General features: G+C 37.3%; 2 protein-coding genes across 5 annotated transcripts; one reads left to right on the top strand and one right to left on the bottom strand.

Moving 5' to 3' along the window:
• The first annotated feature begins 22 nt into the window (after window positions 1–22).
• LOC111262790 (acetyl-coenzyme A transporter 1) lies at window positions 23–9,032 on the top strand. Of its 2 annotated transcripts, XM_022837338.2 has the most exons (9): window positions 23–318; window positions 2,161–2,290; window positions 3,270–3,454; window positions 5,110–5,269; window positions 5,628–5,828; window positions 6,120–6,457; window positions 6,541–6,833; window positions 7,128–7,340; window positions 7,478–9,032. In XM_022837338.2, the coding sequence occupies exons 2-9, from the start codon at window positions 2,238–2,240 to the stop codon at window positions 7,640–7,642; spliced, it is 1,608 nt and encodes a 535-aa protein (XP_022693073.1). In that variant the 5' UTR covers window positions 23–318; window positions 2,161–2,237; the 3' UTR covers window positions 7,643–9,032. The 2 variants fall into 2 exon arrangements, with proteins under 2 accessions (XP_022693073.1, XP_022693074.1); XM_022837339.2 differs by lacking the exon at window positions 2,161–2,290 and having other exon boundaries at window positions 25–318.
• LOC111262791 (uncharacterized) lies at window positions 9,028–15,083 on the bottom strand. Of its 3 annotated transcripts, XM_022837340.2 has the most exons (8): window positions 14,819–15,083; window positions 14,411–14,543; window positions 13,842–13,960; window positions 12,356–12,476; window positions 11,430–11,662; window positions 10,692–10,901; window positions 10,045–10,351; window positions 9,028–9,772 (listed from the first exon to the last, which is right to left on the bottom strand). In XM_022837340.2, the coding sequence occupies exons 2-8, from the start codon at window positions 14,537–14,539 to the stop codon at window positions 9,641–9,643; spliced, it is 1,251 nt and encodes a 416-aa protein (XP_022693075.1). In that variant the 5' UTR covers window positions 14,540–14,543; window positions 14,819–15,083; the 3' UTR covers window positions 9,028–9,640. The 3 variants fall into 3 exon arrangements, with proteins under 3 accessions (XP_022693075.1, XP_022693076.1, XP_022693077.1); XM_022837341.2 differs by lacking the exon at window positions 14,819–15,083 and having other exon boundaries at window positions 12,356–12,498; window positions 13,824–13,960; XM_022837342.2 differs by lacking the exon at window positions 14,819–15,083 and having other exon boundaries at window positions 12,356–12,498.
• Between the last annotated feature and the right edge of the window lie 249 nt (window positions 15,084–15,332).

Below are 15,332 nucleotides of genomic sequence, written 5' to 3'. Positions count from 1 at the left end.
TTAGCAGACGACATCAAGGTATTACGTACAATAAAATGAGATGCTAATCCACAGAAGCCCTTTGCACAAACAAGATAGCCTCTAAGCGGGCCGGCTTCTGTTTAGCTATTTCCAGCTTTATTTCCATTCTCTTTCCACTGTATTTCAATTCGAATTATAAAGTTCGTGTCTGTGTGAACGATATGACAATCGCAAAAAGCGCCAGTTTTTGAAGTGTTCTCCGGCGGGGGGGGGGGATGCAGTGGTCCCTTTGTGGCTGTCTGGAACTTATCGATAAAAGTGATCTGGGAGAAACTGGCACGGAAAGTGTTGAACAAGGTATTGGACTAGTTCAGCTGCTAGAGAATCAAATCTCTGTTCTAACTTGTGTGACAAACAGTGGCGCTTATTACCATATGGAAATTAAGAACGTTACTACAGTTCACTTTCATTTTCTCATGTTCTGCTTATCGAAAATGATTTGAGCATATCTCAAAATTGTAAAAGCGTGTTTTATTTGTATAAAAGGTATAGGATTTTTAAAATCAGTTTATGTAATCTCCATGAAAATTCAAAATGCTGAAAAGCTAGAAATATATAACATTTCAGTAACTCCTAAATTCACGTACGCCTAAATCAAAAGTCAATAATTCACCTGGTCAGAGAAGAGCCTAGGAATTAAATCTAACAAAACTTAAAAGTGGGCAAAATATTTTAACCATAGTATTGAATTTGCTACTTTTGTTATTCAAAGTATGGATCTAAAATCCGTTTTAAGGGTTTCACCCCAATAACCAGATGGATATAGGACATCTGTGAGGTACTTCCTAGAGTCCTTATGTGCGGATTTCACATGAGTTCCTTACCTATTGTAAACCGACGTATTATACACTTTAATACTGGGTTAAATGATGTTGTCTTACCTACGAATTTGAAGTGCACGGAAATATTTGTCTGTTTCAGATGTATATCTTATCCATTCTCTACCCATGTTTCACGATCATCGGAGCCCGCTAAAATCTTGAACAAACCTCGAACACTCGTGGTTATTTGACTTGTGTTTACAGCGTATAATAGCTCCTAAAAGCCGATTTTGATTCGATTGGTTTTTGCAGCTTATGTGCGACCCGCGTTATTTAATATCTTTAGAAAATGGATAAGTTACTTGGTGCATGCAATTGGGTGTTAAGGAAGTGCTATTTATGGTATGACACAAATACCTCAAACCATCAATATTATTTTTTTTTAATGCAATTGAACTTTGCTCCTTATCTAGCTTTATATTACTAGATCATGAGAAACAGGTTTTTCCGACTCAAACTTAGAGGGACAGATTGAGCTGATTCTTTTGGCCATAGTGAGAAGGTCTGTGATGAAGATACAGCTGATCAGACACACAATTTTGCCTTGAAGGACAGTGTATTTTTCCTCATATTTCTCCCCCCCTCTTGCACGTGTAAAATTAAATGCATTTAATAGCAAAACAAAGCTGAAATAGCGGTTCAGTAGCTCCAACCCTGTGTGGATGTGTTATGAAAAGTGAGTTAACAGGGGTGCTCCTAAACTTGGTGATTCAGTGGAATGAGACTACTTCCATGCAGTCGTCCTCACAGTCTGATCTGCACTTAGGCGATTTTTTGATATATCCTTGTGGTGTTCTGTACTGTAAAAAACGTTTTTTCCTTTTAAAAACTAGCCCGCCAGGTTATTATAGTTTGCTTTACTACTACTTATTAGAAAACAGGTCTATCCTCGCGTAGAAAGTACCAATTACGCTGACCTTCTAATAAGCAAAAGGTGTCTCAAGGGAAGATCTGCACAAAAGATCGAGCCGATTTCACAAATTCTTTTCCTTTAAAGAAAAGTTTGCCCTTCTTATATAGTGTAATACTAACTTGATTAATAAATTTTATTGTTTTTGGAAGTTTCAACAACCGTTAGAAATTTGTAGAAACGTTTATATCGGAAGCTTGTTTATATTTGAAATCTCACAGTATGAGCGTTGGAGCGTAATTTTTATTGATCCAATCTAATAATAAAATCGTAATTTTTATTTAGATAGTTCATAATTAGTGTAATAATCATCGCCGTTGGGTGAGCGAATATTTTTCCAAAAGGGTAGTTCCTTCCTCTTATAGACTAACGTAATGCTAATCTTGTCCTTTTTTGTCCTTATTACAGCTGGTGGTATCTGTCTCTCCGATAATGGGATACAATATTCAATTTTCTGCGACTTTTAGACATTTTATATAGAAATTATGCACATATGTATACATAAGGAAGTTGTCAATAAAACAACTGTATGGGTAAGGTTCGTAAGAAAATGTTTTCTCCTGACAAAATGGTGGTCGAATATTTTACAATCTAGGTTGTATTTCTTAATGGCAGTGGAAAGCTTTCAATAAGCCAGTTTTCAGATTGAAGATGCTGTTCGAAGAGTGTAAACTTAGCATGATATTTTACGTTTTGTTGACGCCAGCTGAATAAAGATGCAAATCATATATTCACTTAAAATGACTATTTTTGAATGAAAATGCGAAAAATCCACCTGATTGAATTAGCTTACTTTGGTAATAATGGCGTAAAGATGCATTTTGAACATCTTTCGAATGGTTCCTTAATCGCATTGCCGATAAATATTATTTGAAAAGTTAAAGCAGCAAAATTGGAGAAATTTAGCAAAAAAATCTTAATTCCTTTTTACAAAAAGCTTAAATGTCAAAAAAAAAATAAACGTAAATATTTATTATCAAAGGAAAACTCAGCAAATATAGAAAAAAATCCTTAAACCTTAACAATATATCAAGAATAGGTTCACTACATCAACTGAAACAAATCAGATCACTATGAAGTATTATATTTTCATTTAATGGAATATGAGCAACTGTCTACTATGTAAAACGGAAAAACATTTTTAAGCTTTGGTGACGTCCCGAGAAAAGGGTCGACATAGAAATATTTATTCTAAAAAGAAAAAAAAAGATACTCTTAAGCCTTGATGTTTCTGAAACAGAGTTCATCTTGATCTGACATGTTATGTGTGACTAGTTTTCATATGAAAAAAATACATGATATCAAAAATTACTTGGTGACGTTTCAGGAGCGCAGTCAATAGTTTAGCTGGCGCTACACAATCGCAGTGCCTATTAAACATCCGCCGAATGTCATTCATTTCACGTGTGATCCTTAAAGGCTGAGTGAAGTAGGACTATTTCGAACACGTAATGAAAACCGTTCTCTACATAGTTCTCTACAGTTATCTGCTACTGCACTTGTTCCCCTGCTTGCAGGAAGATGGATGCTCACAAGCGGACATCATCATCTATTAAGACTGCTAATAAGAGAAGCAACGCCGATGAAGAAAATCAGCTGAGAGGAAACGTCGAATTCGAAAAGCATGAGGAAACTGTAACCGGAGATTGGCAGAAGGAGTGGCAAGACATCTTATTGTTGCTCTTTCTATACGTCCTGCAAGGTTTGATATGTTCGTCATTTTTGGTGCGTGTAACCGTTACACGTTTATATATTGAGATAATTGGTAAACTGAGTAATAGCCTCACACCTTACATTTCTAAAATTAACTTGCTAAACCAAAGATCCCACAAGTCCTACAGTTTAGGCAAATCCAGCGGAAGTACAAGCCGTTGAGGCAATGCAGGGTAAGACCTACCTTAAGTATTCGTTCTATTAAAGCAGAAAAAGTGGCAAGCTTTATGATATGGAATAATACCGACCAAAATATGCCACTTTGGCTGTCAACGGAAGAGAAAAAGATGCGACAATCTAATGAAAAAAAAAAAGAAAAATGGTTGAGCAATCTAAGTTGTACATCAAAGCCCCAAAACATCATTAGTAGAGTGAATTTTATTAGACTGATGTTCTATATCTTATACAAATGACCTAGTAACCAGTCAAATAAATAGATCTACACCAGTTGCTTTTGCTGATGATAATGTCCTTTCGATGTAAGACTGTAAAGTGAATACGTTGTCTGAGAGAGCTTGGAACTGCGTGGTCGAAGTAAAAAGGCAGCATATAATGCATGGCAATTATAAAAATGCGATATATACTTTTAGCATATATATATATACACTATTGAAGCACTCCCCTCCGCTGTCGACTTATCTCTTTCTCCTGTGACGTAAGACTCACTTCAATCAAAAATTCAATGAAATCTTAATACAACTGCAACCTTTTTTGCTAACAACTATACTATTCTGTGTATGCAAACAAAAATAAACTCATGATATTATATTTAGTATTTACCAAAGATCACATGCTTTCTAGAAGATGCGATTACCGGTTTCCTATCTGTTTGTTGAGCCAACATTTATTTGAACATTTAGGCAGCACTAAAGGGTCGTTAACTAAAGTTGTCCTTCAGTTAAAGCGCAGCGCACGGGAAAAAGCCTCAACTGAAATGTTAATATATAGTAAATACACTATAGAAGACAAAGCAACTGCTGATAATTATAATAACTGATAATCATTGTCATCGTTATGTGAAGCCATGGTCTGCCAGCGATCGCACGCGTCGACTCAGCTTCACATACCTCTACTACTGGATTCTTATTGGCGACAAAACACTAAGTATTTACGAATTGTTTTCTATCTGATCAAAATACTGTACACCTAAACAAGCACATTACATGCATTTCAGCACAGTTACTTAACTTGAGTCAAAACCAAAGGTCATTGACTCTCTTGCGAATGGCAGAAAAATAGCGGTTAAAAAAAAGACGAGAACAAATTAAAAATTAGCTCGTTCAACTCCCTGCCATCGTGTATTATACTTACAATTGCATGTTCAATTACGATAAAAATGACTTTCCTTTTTTATCCTCACCTAAATTGTACTAAATAACAATTACTATCCAGACCAATCTGTAATCAGCTTGAATACAGCATTATACCATGTCTAATGAGTCTATTTATGCTCAATATACCAGTCAAATAAATAACTATGAAATGTTTTGGTAAAGGTAACCAATCTTCGCTTTATCTAGCTTAGGTATTGCTTTGTTTATAGGTAAATTATTTTATAGAATGGGCCGTTGCTGATCTGTGCACTGCGCTATGCGTTTCGGATACACACAAAGACGTAACGGGGAATTCTACTCGATGTTTTAGGTGTCCCACTCGGCATTGGAAATGCATTTACAATGTTTCTACAGAATCACAACGTCTCCTACTCACAGCAAGCTATTTTCAGCTTTGCCATCTGGCCATTCAGCATCAAGATTCTATGGGCTCCGATAGTGGATAGTCTTTATTTTAAATCCTACGGCAGGTTAGGGTTGCACAAAAAACTTTATATCTTCCAGCATTATACGTCAAATATAAGCATAATTTATTGTTCTAAAAAATTGTTGCTGAGAGCCAACACTAGATCCGAGTCGTATCAATCTACCTTTGTTTCAGAATCACGTAAACCACATATGTGTGAGATTTGTTTATTTATAATTAGGTCAAATTTCACTATGTAGATTAGGCTTCAAATGTGACGATTTAATTATTTCGTGGTGTTCTTATACATTTTACTTAACAAAACCCTAGTTCCAGTCTCGGCAAGTTTTGGCTTGTGCCAATTTGACGGGTAAATCTTTAACATAACTTGTGACGAACTTCTGCTCTGGTGCATTTTTCAGGCGCAAATCCTGGCTTGTGCCTACTCAGTATCTAATTGGGTTGTTCTTGGCAGTACTTTCATGCCACCTTAATGTGTGGTTTGGTGAAAAAAAACACGAACCTGATATTGGTCTATTGACGATTGTTTTCGCGTCTTTGAGTTTCCTTGGAGCTACTCAAGATATCGCTGTCGATGGATGGGCCCTGACTATGTTGTCAAGGTTAGTTATCATCACATCCTATTATTTATCATAAAGACTAGCGAAGGTAAACCCTCTGAAGTTTTTTTTTTTTTATAAACTTCGAGGCTTCAACTACGTAGCTGTGTAGCGCGCTTCTGAATGAATACCCTTCTATTGGTTCGATACTGATACTAAGATTCCTTCTGTTCCTACACTACGATGAGATTATTACGATGTATTATGAAATCAGCTTGTAATACCTTTAGGAAATATACGGTTGCAATGTGTCTTGTTGATTTTGTATTGATTGTGGTTGTCGGCTCTGAACAGGCGCAATGTGGGACACGCCTCAACCTGTAACTCTGTCGGCCAGACAGCGGGCATGTTTTTGGGCTATGTCGTGTTTATGACACTCGAGTCCAAAGACTTCGCGAACACCTACATCTATAGCAAACCGCAAGAGACTGGTCTCGTGACTATGGAGGGTTTCTTACGCTTCTGGGCCGTAGTATTCTTTATGACAACAACGTTGGTGGCTCTTCTCAAAACTGAACGAGCATCTGAAGGAGCCGAGATGGCTGTAGCTGAAACGTACCGCATTACCGCGCGAATTTTTATGATGCCGTCTGTTCTCACAGCGGGGGTTTTTCTGTTAACGGCAAAAATCGGTATGCACTTCAAATAGGTTTTATATAGAATCAATTCTCAGATAAAAACAAGTATCGATCTAACGGTCAGAACTTCGTTCTAGGATTCGGCATTACGGACGGCGTCACGCATCTGAAGCTGATCGAGGCAGGGGTGCCTAAAGAAAAATTGGCTCTTTTGTCCGTTCCTATTATACCACTACAAACGATACTCCCATTATTCTTGTCCCGGTATATTACGAGCGACCGACCGCTCGATGTTTTTGTCAAAGCCTATATACCACGCCTGGTCTTGGGTCTAGTATTCTCAGTTGTAGTATGGTGGACCTTTTCGTTTGAAGATACTTTCCCGGCGTACTATTATGGCGTCGTTGTTCTGGTGTATGCGGTCCATCAGGTAAGGCTGGACTATGTTTTAAAAAGCATGAGGATGGGTTATTAAAGGGAACAAAAAATGTTGTATGTAAAAATCATTCCATATCTACTAATGAGCTATAAATAGTTCTTGATAAATAGAAAAGCGTTGAAACTATTGGAATGCGAGCCTTTAAAAAATATTTCAACCCGATAGTGCAAGTATATGACTGAAATAAAGGTACTATTTCGACTTTATGCTTTACGTTGGCTCGAAATTTATTATCCTTAACACCACAACGGCTGTTCTTTCATAATCGATGTTTTCCGCGCCTAGGTCCTCGTATACAGTTGTTTCGTAGCGTTTATGGCGTTCTTCGCTCGGGTGTCGGATCCTGCTCTGGGTGGCACCTACATGACTTTTCTCAACACTCTTTCTAACCTAGGTGGCAATTGGCCAACCACTCTAGCGTTTTGGGCACTTGACTACACTACGTACAAATCTTGTACTATTGGTGGGCATAATTGCTCCGGGCAAGAAGGCCAACAGGTTGGTGCTCTTTTGTTGAGGTCGTTTTTTTGTCATATTACTGTTATTGCCACAATTGATATTCATGTACAGCGTACAACAATGTACAAGTAGAATGACAAAGCAAATAGCAGACGACGTTTGTTCTTGATTTCCAGGAATGTACCAATTTAGGAGGACAATGCAGAACTCTACTGGATGGCTACTACGTCGTGTCACTCGTTTCCATTGTTATTGGATTCCTCTGGTTCGCGCTGTTTGGCAAGCGAACAGCTCAGTACCTCCAACGACTTAAGCACGATGCTTGGGCGGTACCTCGATGAGAGCTGGTGCAAGCCGTGCAACAATCTTGTGCGTATTGTCGAGACTTTGCTCCGCATTATGTGAAATTGGGCGTAAATATTGATACATGCTATATGTTTTATGCGGGAACTATCGGCCACGCAATTTACTCTCCCAAATGTCAGTATATGATAGGAGAATAGTCTAGTACTATAGTACATTAAAAAGCTGAAAAGAGGAAACTCAATTTTTTCTCGATCAAATTCTTTATCAGCCCATCTGCACTCGTACGGAATATAGAGCCTTGCCTTGCCTACGGGCTTCCTCATCAATTTGCCTTACTATTGGCAGGCAACTACTTGTTATTTCTGGGCTTCAAAACGGCCGGCCTTATTTCGTTAAAGCATAACAAGTAAAAACCCGGTGCTAACAGTATAACGTTTTGATCTCATTCGGAGTGAACACACATTTCCAATTAGGTTTAGATATGTAGAAATGGGACCAATAACTGAGATCATCGATTAAGGTGCATCTCGATTGTTTCAATTCAAGCGATTCGGGGTTGTGGTTTAGTGCTGGCACGTTGAAATGCATTACCTATAGTGCAAGGATAACCAAATAAAAAATTCCTTCTCGATCTGTTTATTTGATTATATTACGTTTTGATTGGAATATTTTTGCAAATTTCGGTATGTTTGCTCCTTATCTAGGCAGTGTTTAGCCGATAAGAATGATTAGGCTATACGCTAATATAATAATATACAAGAGAAAAGACTGGCAATAATGAACATAGTTTATGTCAATCCAGTAACTAAATATTGAATATGGTATAATACTGGCCGATACTCGTCAATCATCGTTTTCTAAATCCATGTACGATATGTGCAAATTTAGGTATTGGAAATCGAGTTGCGTTTAGCGAAACTACTGTATTAGGTATGAGCGTGCATGTCACTTGGTTCACTTAAAAACTGTTAAAAATCATGTCCTACCAAATCTAAAATGGTAATATCAGCTTAACATGAGAGCGATGAAAACTTTCATCTATAATGCAAGGAAATGTAGGGCTGGGTATTCTTAAGTATCGACGGATAATAATTCACGTGGTATTTAGTAGTGTTCCTAAAATTAAGAGGGACGCGGCATTAGAAGAACCTTACTGTGCAATGACCGTAATATATACACAGTGACGAATCTAGACGGTCGTAAATGTTTTATATAAAAAATTCATTCCATGGATCAGTAGATGTCACGTGCCGATGAGATACGTGGGTCAGGATACGCACTGACTAAATTTACAAGAATAGGGTTTTCAAGTATTTTTTACGACTACGAGATTTGCTGTTATAAGTACGTTTAACTAATGGGACGAAAAAATAAGGAATAATAAATGTTTCTACAAGCGCAGAATAAATACAACTCGTAATTAGACTTTACTCTTTTTATTCTTTAGTATAAAAGTATACGTAGGTGCAAAATAACAGAAGATTATAGCATTAACAATTGTTCCAAACAGCAATTCCAAATGACGTGATAACAATAATATTGCTACCTGCGGCAAACTATATTATTCTCGTTCGTGTAAAAATTGGCTCATCATAAAAAACATGGTAATAGCACGAAATAAATTAAAATACGAAATTTGTGAGGTATTATCATTTGCCACGAACTAATTTTAACCATAAAAAGTATGATTATTATTCTCCATAATATATTATTTTGAATTGGTGACGTGCGCTTTGTAGTTCTGGCGCAAACATGAGGCAGATTTAAAGGCATATGTATGCTCCTACGACACTACTGAACCTTTATCTGACTGACGTGGAATTGCTGCATTCTTAATACTTTTTATAATTGTCCTTTGATTTATACTAAAGATCCCGAAGTGGGTACCAAAAACATGGTCAAATAATAAACAAGTAAACGAATAATATATTTGTTACTACTGCGGAAACAAATGTATTCTTATTTTACATGCATATGCTGTTTACAACGTGAGCCTACATATTATACGTAAAATTAACCGCAGTACATCAAAGTTATAAGCAAGGAACGAAACTTATCTCTGAATTATCATAATTAAAACTGAACTGCGGCGACTCCATCAACGAGCTCAGTATATCCATATTAGCAGCACACTGGCCGCTCTTGTTTACGTAAGCTTCATTAATCTGAAAAACATCGATCGAATATGACACAAGATCGAATATGGAGTTTACGACTTCTAATCTTTGTCTTTGGCCTATTAACACTTCAACGACGTGCCACAGAAGCAGAAACTCTTCAAGCGTACAAAATTAAGTGATCATGATTTTCGAGAATAAAGCACCGAGCACCTTACCTTCTATACTATAGGTTCATCTAGCAGTTAAAGAAAAAGCGTTTTATAAAAAGCATGCTATGTGTTACATGAACCGGTTTAAAAAACTAGTGTCTAGCCTACCTGCACCATTAAGGTGCTGAGCTTCACGGTACTGGTACTATGCAGCTTGAATAAGTCCCGAGCAATTTTGACGATCATTTCGGGCTGCTCTAGCAAATCATCTGCGAAATCGCCACTGCCTGTAAGAAGCGACTGATACAAGAGGTTCTCCCCGCTTGAAGTACGGCAAGAAGTTTTAATTGTTTCTTTGGAGAGAGAACTCACGCTCGTCATCTGCCGAGTGCTCCTCGAATCACTATCTGATAATGTCAACGATGGTTGAGATCCGTCCACATAGCCTTTTAGTCTTGAACGATTTAAATAAAACCTACATTGAACGGAAAGCCAGCTATTAGAGCTAATTCTCATCACACTATTCTTGTCCGTTTAAACGTTTATCAACTTTCTTTCTCTTTTGAGTGTTCACAATATATCGTCTAAATATTACAAAGGTACATAAATATCTACAGGTAGAGCCTAACGCCTACTGACGAATAAAGTCATGGTGATCAACAGCCTTCAGCAGGCGGAAGTTCCTTCAAACGAGCTAATTACCATTTCGGAAACACAATTTGAAGGCAAAATCTATTTACAGTCTACAATGTTACCTCTTATCTCTGATACCGTGTTACAATTAAATAGTTTAAACAATATCATATACAGCTTACCAATCATTTTGGTCGGATTCCATGACGAACTTAGCTTCGCTCAAAAATTCCGTGAAAGACGAATAGGCCCTTTTGTCGAGTTTTCTGATATACTCGTATAGAGTCTCCAGCTGTGCGCGGCTTACTGGTGTCAGCGTCAACATACCTTCAATAAGCTTTAACAGACGGTTTTCTCTCGTCAATGGCAGGTTGTAGTTTAAACAGAAGTTTCTAAAACACGACGATAAGATACAGAGTACATGTCTTCGTTAAAAGACGTAACTAATCTTGGTCCGCGCTGCCGCCTATAGTAAAGTTTATCGACTTCATTTATCATTGAGGTTTCACTAGTGTCAAACTGCAACTCTCGTTTTGTGGGTTAATAATTAAGATGCTCTAGTGGAACTTTGAAGTTGAGCACCTTTTTTGGGTTGCACAGCGATGAAGTGCAATCGAGCTTTGTATGGCGGTTGGTTTTCTTTTTTTTTTAATACTTTTTATTGATTTAAGGAACATGTCAGCTCGTTAAAAAGAGCGCATATACTGCGCGAAAAAGTGCGAAAGTGTGCTGCAATTGCAGGGTGCATGCTTTGTGACCACGAACGAAAATCAACCCATGTAAATGTCAGATATAGAGGACTGACACACGATACAATCATACCTTTAAAAGTGCAATAGTCGTTGTCAATTGCAAGCCATATTAAACAAATTGCTTGCAAATAACTTAGGTGAATCAAAATGCTTAGTAGCGATAAGTACTTGCAAATCTTCGGGTGCTGTGTGCAGAAGGGAAAAAGTTCAGGAAATAGATGGATCATATCAAAGATGAAAATTCCTGGAGCGATATGATTTAGCATTGTTCGATACGGGTATCCAGAGAGTAGTAATGGGAGCATAAAGATTGGCAAGCACGTTGTGTACAAAGACAATGATCGTAGAATCTCCGACACCCAGATGGCAGCTTTTGCCAGCTCGTGGAGCACGTTTACCTCCTGTAAAGCAACAAAACAGATAAATGAAAAGACCAAGAGGATATCAAAAAAGGATAAAATTATCTATTACAGGTTAATTTGCATTTACAGGTAACGATGAGAACATCATAGGTAATCCAATTTTTCTTAAGACTTTTGCAACCATAAGAGGTTAAAAAAACACCAGCATAGAAGTGGAACGATGAATCATATCAAGAAAAACAACGAGCCGTGAATTTCAAATTCGAACCATTGCATTGATAAAAGACCCGAATGCGTATTTTGCTCCTGACATAACACTGGCGCTGTTCTAAGCGTAGGACTCAAGTCCTTATTTAAATATATACTGTTCCAATGTAGCACCATCATAGTTTAAGTATATCAAACCCTTTTACCCAACACAAAGTTCTTTAAACGCTAACAATGATATTCCCAAACTTAGCTGTCGTATTGAGTAATCAGCATTGTAACCCGCCCATTTGTTATGCTGTAGGTGCTATGAATAATGAGACCATCGAGAACTAGAAATCAGCAGTGGCTTGAGATGAGTCTAATTATTATTATAACCTCTGCATATAGGCAATGCCAATCTGCCAACAGATCCGCACAATCTCATTAAACATACTACCCTATGGATGAATCTAGCACATTAGGGATATATATTATAATATATATACTCATATCTCCGATGACAGAAATAATGCGTTATCTTACCTGAAGAAATTCTATGTGATGATGTGTGAAACGAAACAAATGGGTGTAGACGCAAAAGTGAACATTCATTTGTGGGCGTTGCTGCACCATGTCCCGAAGGGCATCATCCGGATAACCCGTCCTGGCAAAATTTAAAAAGGTACCTAAAAAACGGAATAAAACCCTACCTACGACATACAAACATGTATATATACCTACATACATATATATGTACGTATTCCTTAGATTCACCATGTTATTCGACCTTCTTGATAATCTTAAGCTTAACCGTATTACTGATTCGCTATAAAAAAGAAGCGCTATATTTTTCTCAATGGAAACTTAAACTGCAAGAGACTGGTTTTCAGAGTCATACAACGACCATAGTTTTTATATTGTCTTTATACGAAACGTTATGTCAGGCTTAAACCCAGTTAAGTGTAAGTTCAGACAATTTAGCGAAAATGAATGAAACAGAATTTTAAAAAAAAAGCGGCTTTACTAATCTATTTGTACAAAGGTCGAAAACGCTCGATTAAACGATTGAAATTTGATCAAAACACACTATGTATCAGGATGGTACAAGAGTAATGTTTGTTTTTGCTTTTCTTTTGTAATTATTTTCGTTTTCTAGCGATCAGTTGGTATTTGATTCTGTTAGTGCATTGCAATCTTATTGTCACCTTCCGTTGTAATGATGCCGTAGTTTCGAGAAAGCAATAGTGGAATGTAAATGAATAGCATACGCTGTATTTGACTGCAATATTAAAAGAATGCGTGCGGACGCGACGACAATATTTGCTCGGCGTAGAATGAGGCTAGGTAGGTGCTGTAGACACATATAGCAATAATCCTCAAAAACAGCTAAGATCGATTCAAATTCGTTAAACGAGTCCAAACTTTTGTTCTTTAGTAGGATTTTTTTTTAAAATGTGCTTTATTATAAATTATAGAGCACTCGTCCTACCTGGTGCAACTGTCTTCCAGTAATGGAAGATTAAAAGGACTCGTTAGCACATTGACCATATAACAATTGACCAAAAGTAAAGTACGCGTTAGAAAAAAACAGCATCATGAAGCAATCTATTACTAGCTCATGTTGCCATGTTCACTTAAATAAGCGCTTCTATAAACAAAAAAAATGTTCAAAATAACATTTGACAAGTCTATATGTCTAAATATGTCAGCATAATAAATTATTAAAAACATAAAAGCTATTTATTAGTAATAGCCGTTATTGATAGCGTACTAATTTGCAATCGCATTGAAATCATTTATGGATCATACCGCATTTAGTTTTAGACCGTTAACAAAGAGAAGAGATGCAACTAAGAAATGATGTGGCCAAGAACATTGTTTCTAATTAGTTTAGCTAAGCCATTTCGTTCGAATAGCCCATTTAAAAGCCGTTGTTAGACAAATATTACGTCAGATAAATACAGTAGACAGTTGAACTTGAGAACCGTTGTGTAATGTGTGTGGGCCTTACTGGGTTCCGGACTTTTACCTCTGTCGCAATTGCACATCATAGATAAGCTCCAATTCTTCGTTCGCAAATCTATGATTGCCCTTGAAGCTTGATGTTTGATCAATTTGTTTCCGTATATCTGGACAATCCTCAAACACCTAAAAGATGTAATATTTTTGTGTTTGATGTATTGAAAAAGCATGCTTTGCATGTATCCTTTAAGGAATATTTAGTATTGTAACACTTATCATCAAAAGTTATATTTCAGTAGTTTAATCATGCTACAAGCTTTTAAAAGGTCATGGTATTAAAACGACGGATTGCTCTCGATATCACAGTGGATTACCCATTTAGACCTGTTTAAATCGGCGAGCTAAGTCTAATTTGTAAACTGGCCGTTCGTACCAAAGAGGATAGTCATCCCCACATTAAAATATTTTGTTATTGAGAATACTCACCAATATATTACTTAAGCAAAGGTATCGCCTTTTGCCTTTTGATACTCAGTCTAGCAGTAAAACTCTACCTACATTGTTATGCAAGGATTAGTTTCTACCATACTAGCAATTTATTTTAAAATGATCCACAAACACGCTTTCTCAGCTTACCCTGTACAATGCGGCTTGGTTTTCTTTCGAAAGTCCTGGTATTCGTGTGTAAAGGACTTCGAGCAGAGTGGTCGAACTGACTGGGTGAGGGCAAAATTCTTGTAGAAAAACCACGCGCTTTAAAGCCATTTTTCTGTAAGAAAAAGTGGCCAGTTTAACTATCACACTCAAAGCAATACCCACAACAAAGCAGACAACAAACTAAATCCACCCCCTGTTCATATATGATACTAACTGCTCATTACGAACAAAATAACATACATATAATGAGATAGAAATAAGTTCAAAAGTTCGCTCTTCGTTAGTACAAGATCCACAACTGTTGAGATTAATGCATGCGCTAGGATTGCCTCTAGTTGCTGAAATAATTGAATACAAATAATGTTTCAGTGGAAAGAAGATACATACAGTGCGGTTGGCGCAGTGAGCTATTTGTCTGTCATGAAATCAACAAAATGCGATCTAGAGTAGTTTCTTCGACACAAATTATAGAAAGGTTTCACAGACAGAATGAGAGCACATAATCTTGTGAAGCACAGACCCAGCTGAGAAACCCTCTCTCTAAGAGTCGTCGTTCGTCTATCGTGTCGTTCTCTCTCCCCTTTTCTATCTCTTGCCCTCCTTTCAATACAACAAAAACATTCACTTCGAAATCAAGCATTCGATAACCAATAACGTGTGCCCGTGTTTGCTCTTATATCAAATTGAAAGTTGACGAATTATTCGAAATTTGTGCGCGATAACTGCGTCCAGTGCGCCAGACATTCCGCAAATAGTCGAGCGTTTCCCGAAAGTTGATTGAGATTGGCTCAGGCGTTAGGGATATGGCGCGAGCGCGAATAAACACGCTTTGCGCTTAGCGCACAAACAAAAATACCCAATCGGCCCAACCCTGCCCGCGATAGTAGATGTGTGTCTGTGC

This window comes from Varroa jacobsoni, unplaced genomic scaffold (genome assembly GCF_002532875.2).
Source record: "Varroa jacobsoni isolate VJ856 unplaced genomic scaffold, vjacob_1.0 scaffold_701, whole genome shotgun sequence".
In the NCBI taxonomy this organism is placed as follows: Eukaryota; Metazoa; Arthropoda; class Arachnida; order Mesostigmata; family Varroidae; genus Varroa; species Varroa jacobsoni.
This window is presented reverse-complemented; position numbering and strand designations above follow the sequence as displayed.

Bases quoted from the DNA above. Each gene is read 5' to 3' on its own strand.
- LOC111262790 (XM_022837338.2), top strand. From the start codon at position 2,238: ATGCACATATGTATACATAAGGAAGTTGTCAATAAAACAACTGTATGG. The intron at 2,291-3,269 runs GTTCGTAAGAAA...CCCTGCTTGCAG, and splicing joins AAAACAACTGTATGGGTAAG to GAAGATGGATGCTCACAAGC. The intron at 6,458-6,540 runs GTATGCACTTCA...ACTTCGTTCTAG, and splicing joins TCTGTTAACGGCAAAAATCG to GATTCGGCATTACGGACGGC.
- LOC111262791 (XM_022837340.2), bottom strand. From the start codon at position 14,539: ATGGCTTTAAAGCGCGTGGTTTTTCTACAAGAATTTTGCCCTCACCCA. The intron at 13,961-14,410 runs GTAAGCTGAGAA...TACATCTTTTAG, and splicing joins ACCAAGCCGCATTGTACAGG to GTGTTTGAGGATTGTCCAGA. The intron at 10,352-10,691 runs GTAAGCTGTATA...CGTTCAATGTAG, and splicing joins GAATCCGACCAAAATGATTG to GTTTTATTTAAATCGTTCAA.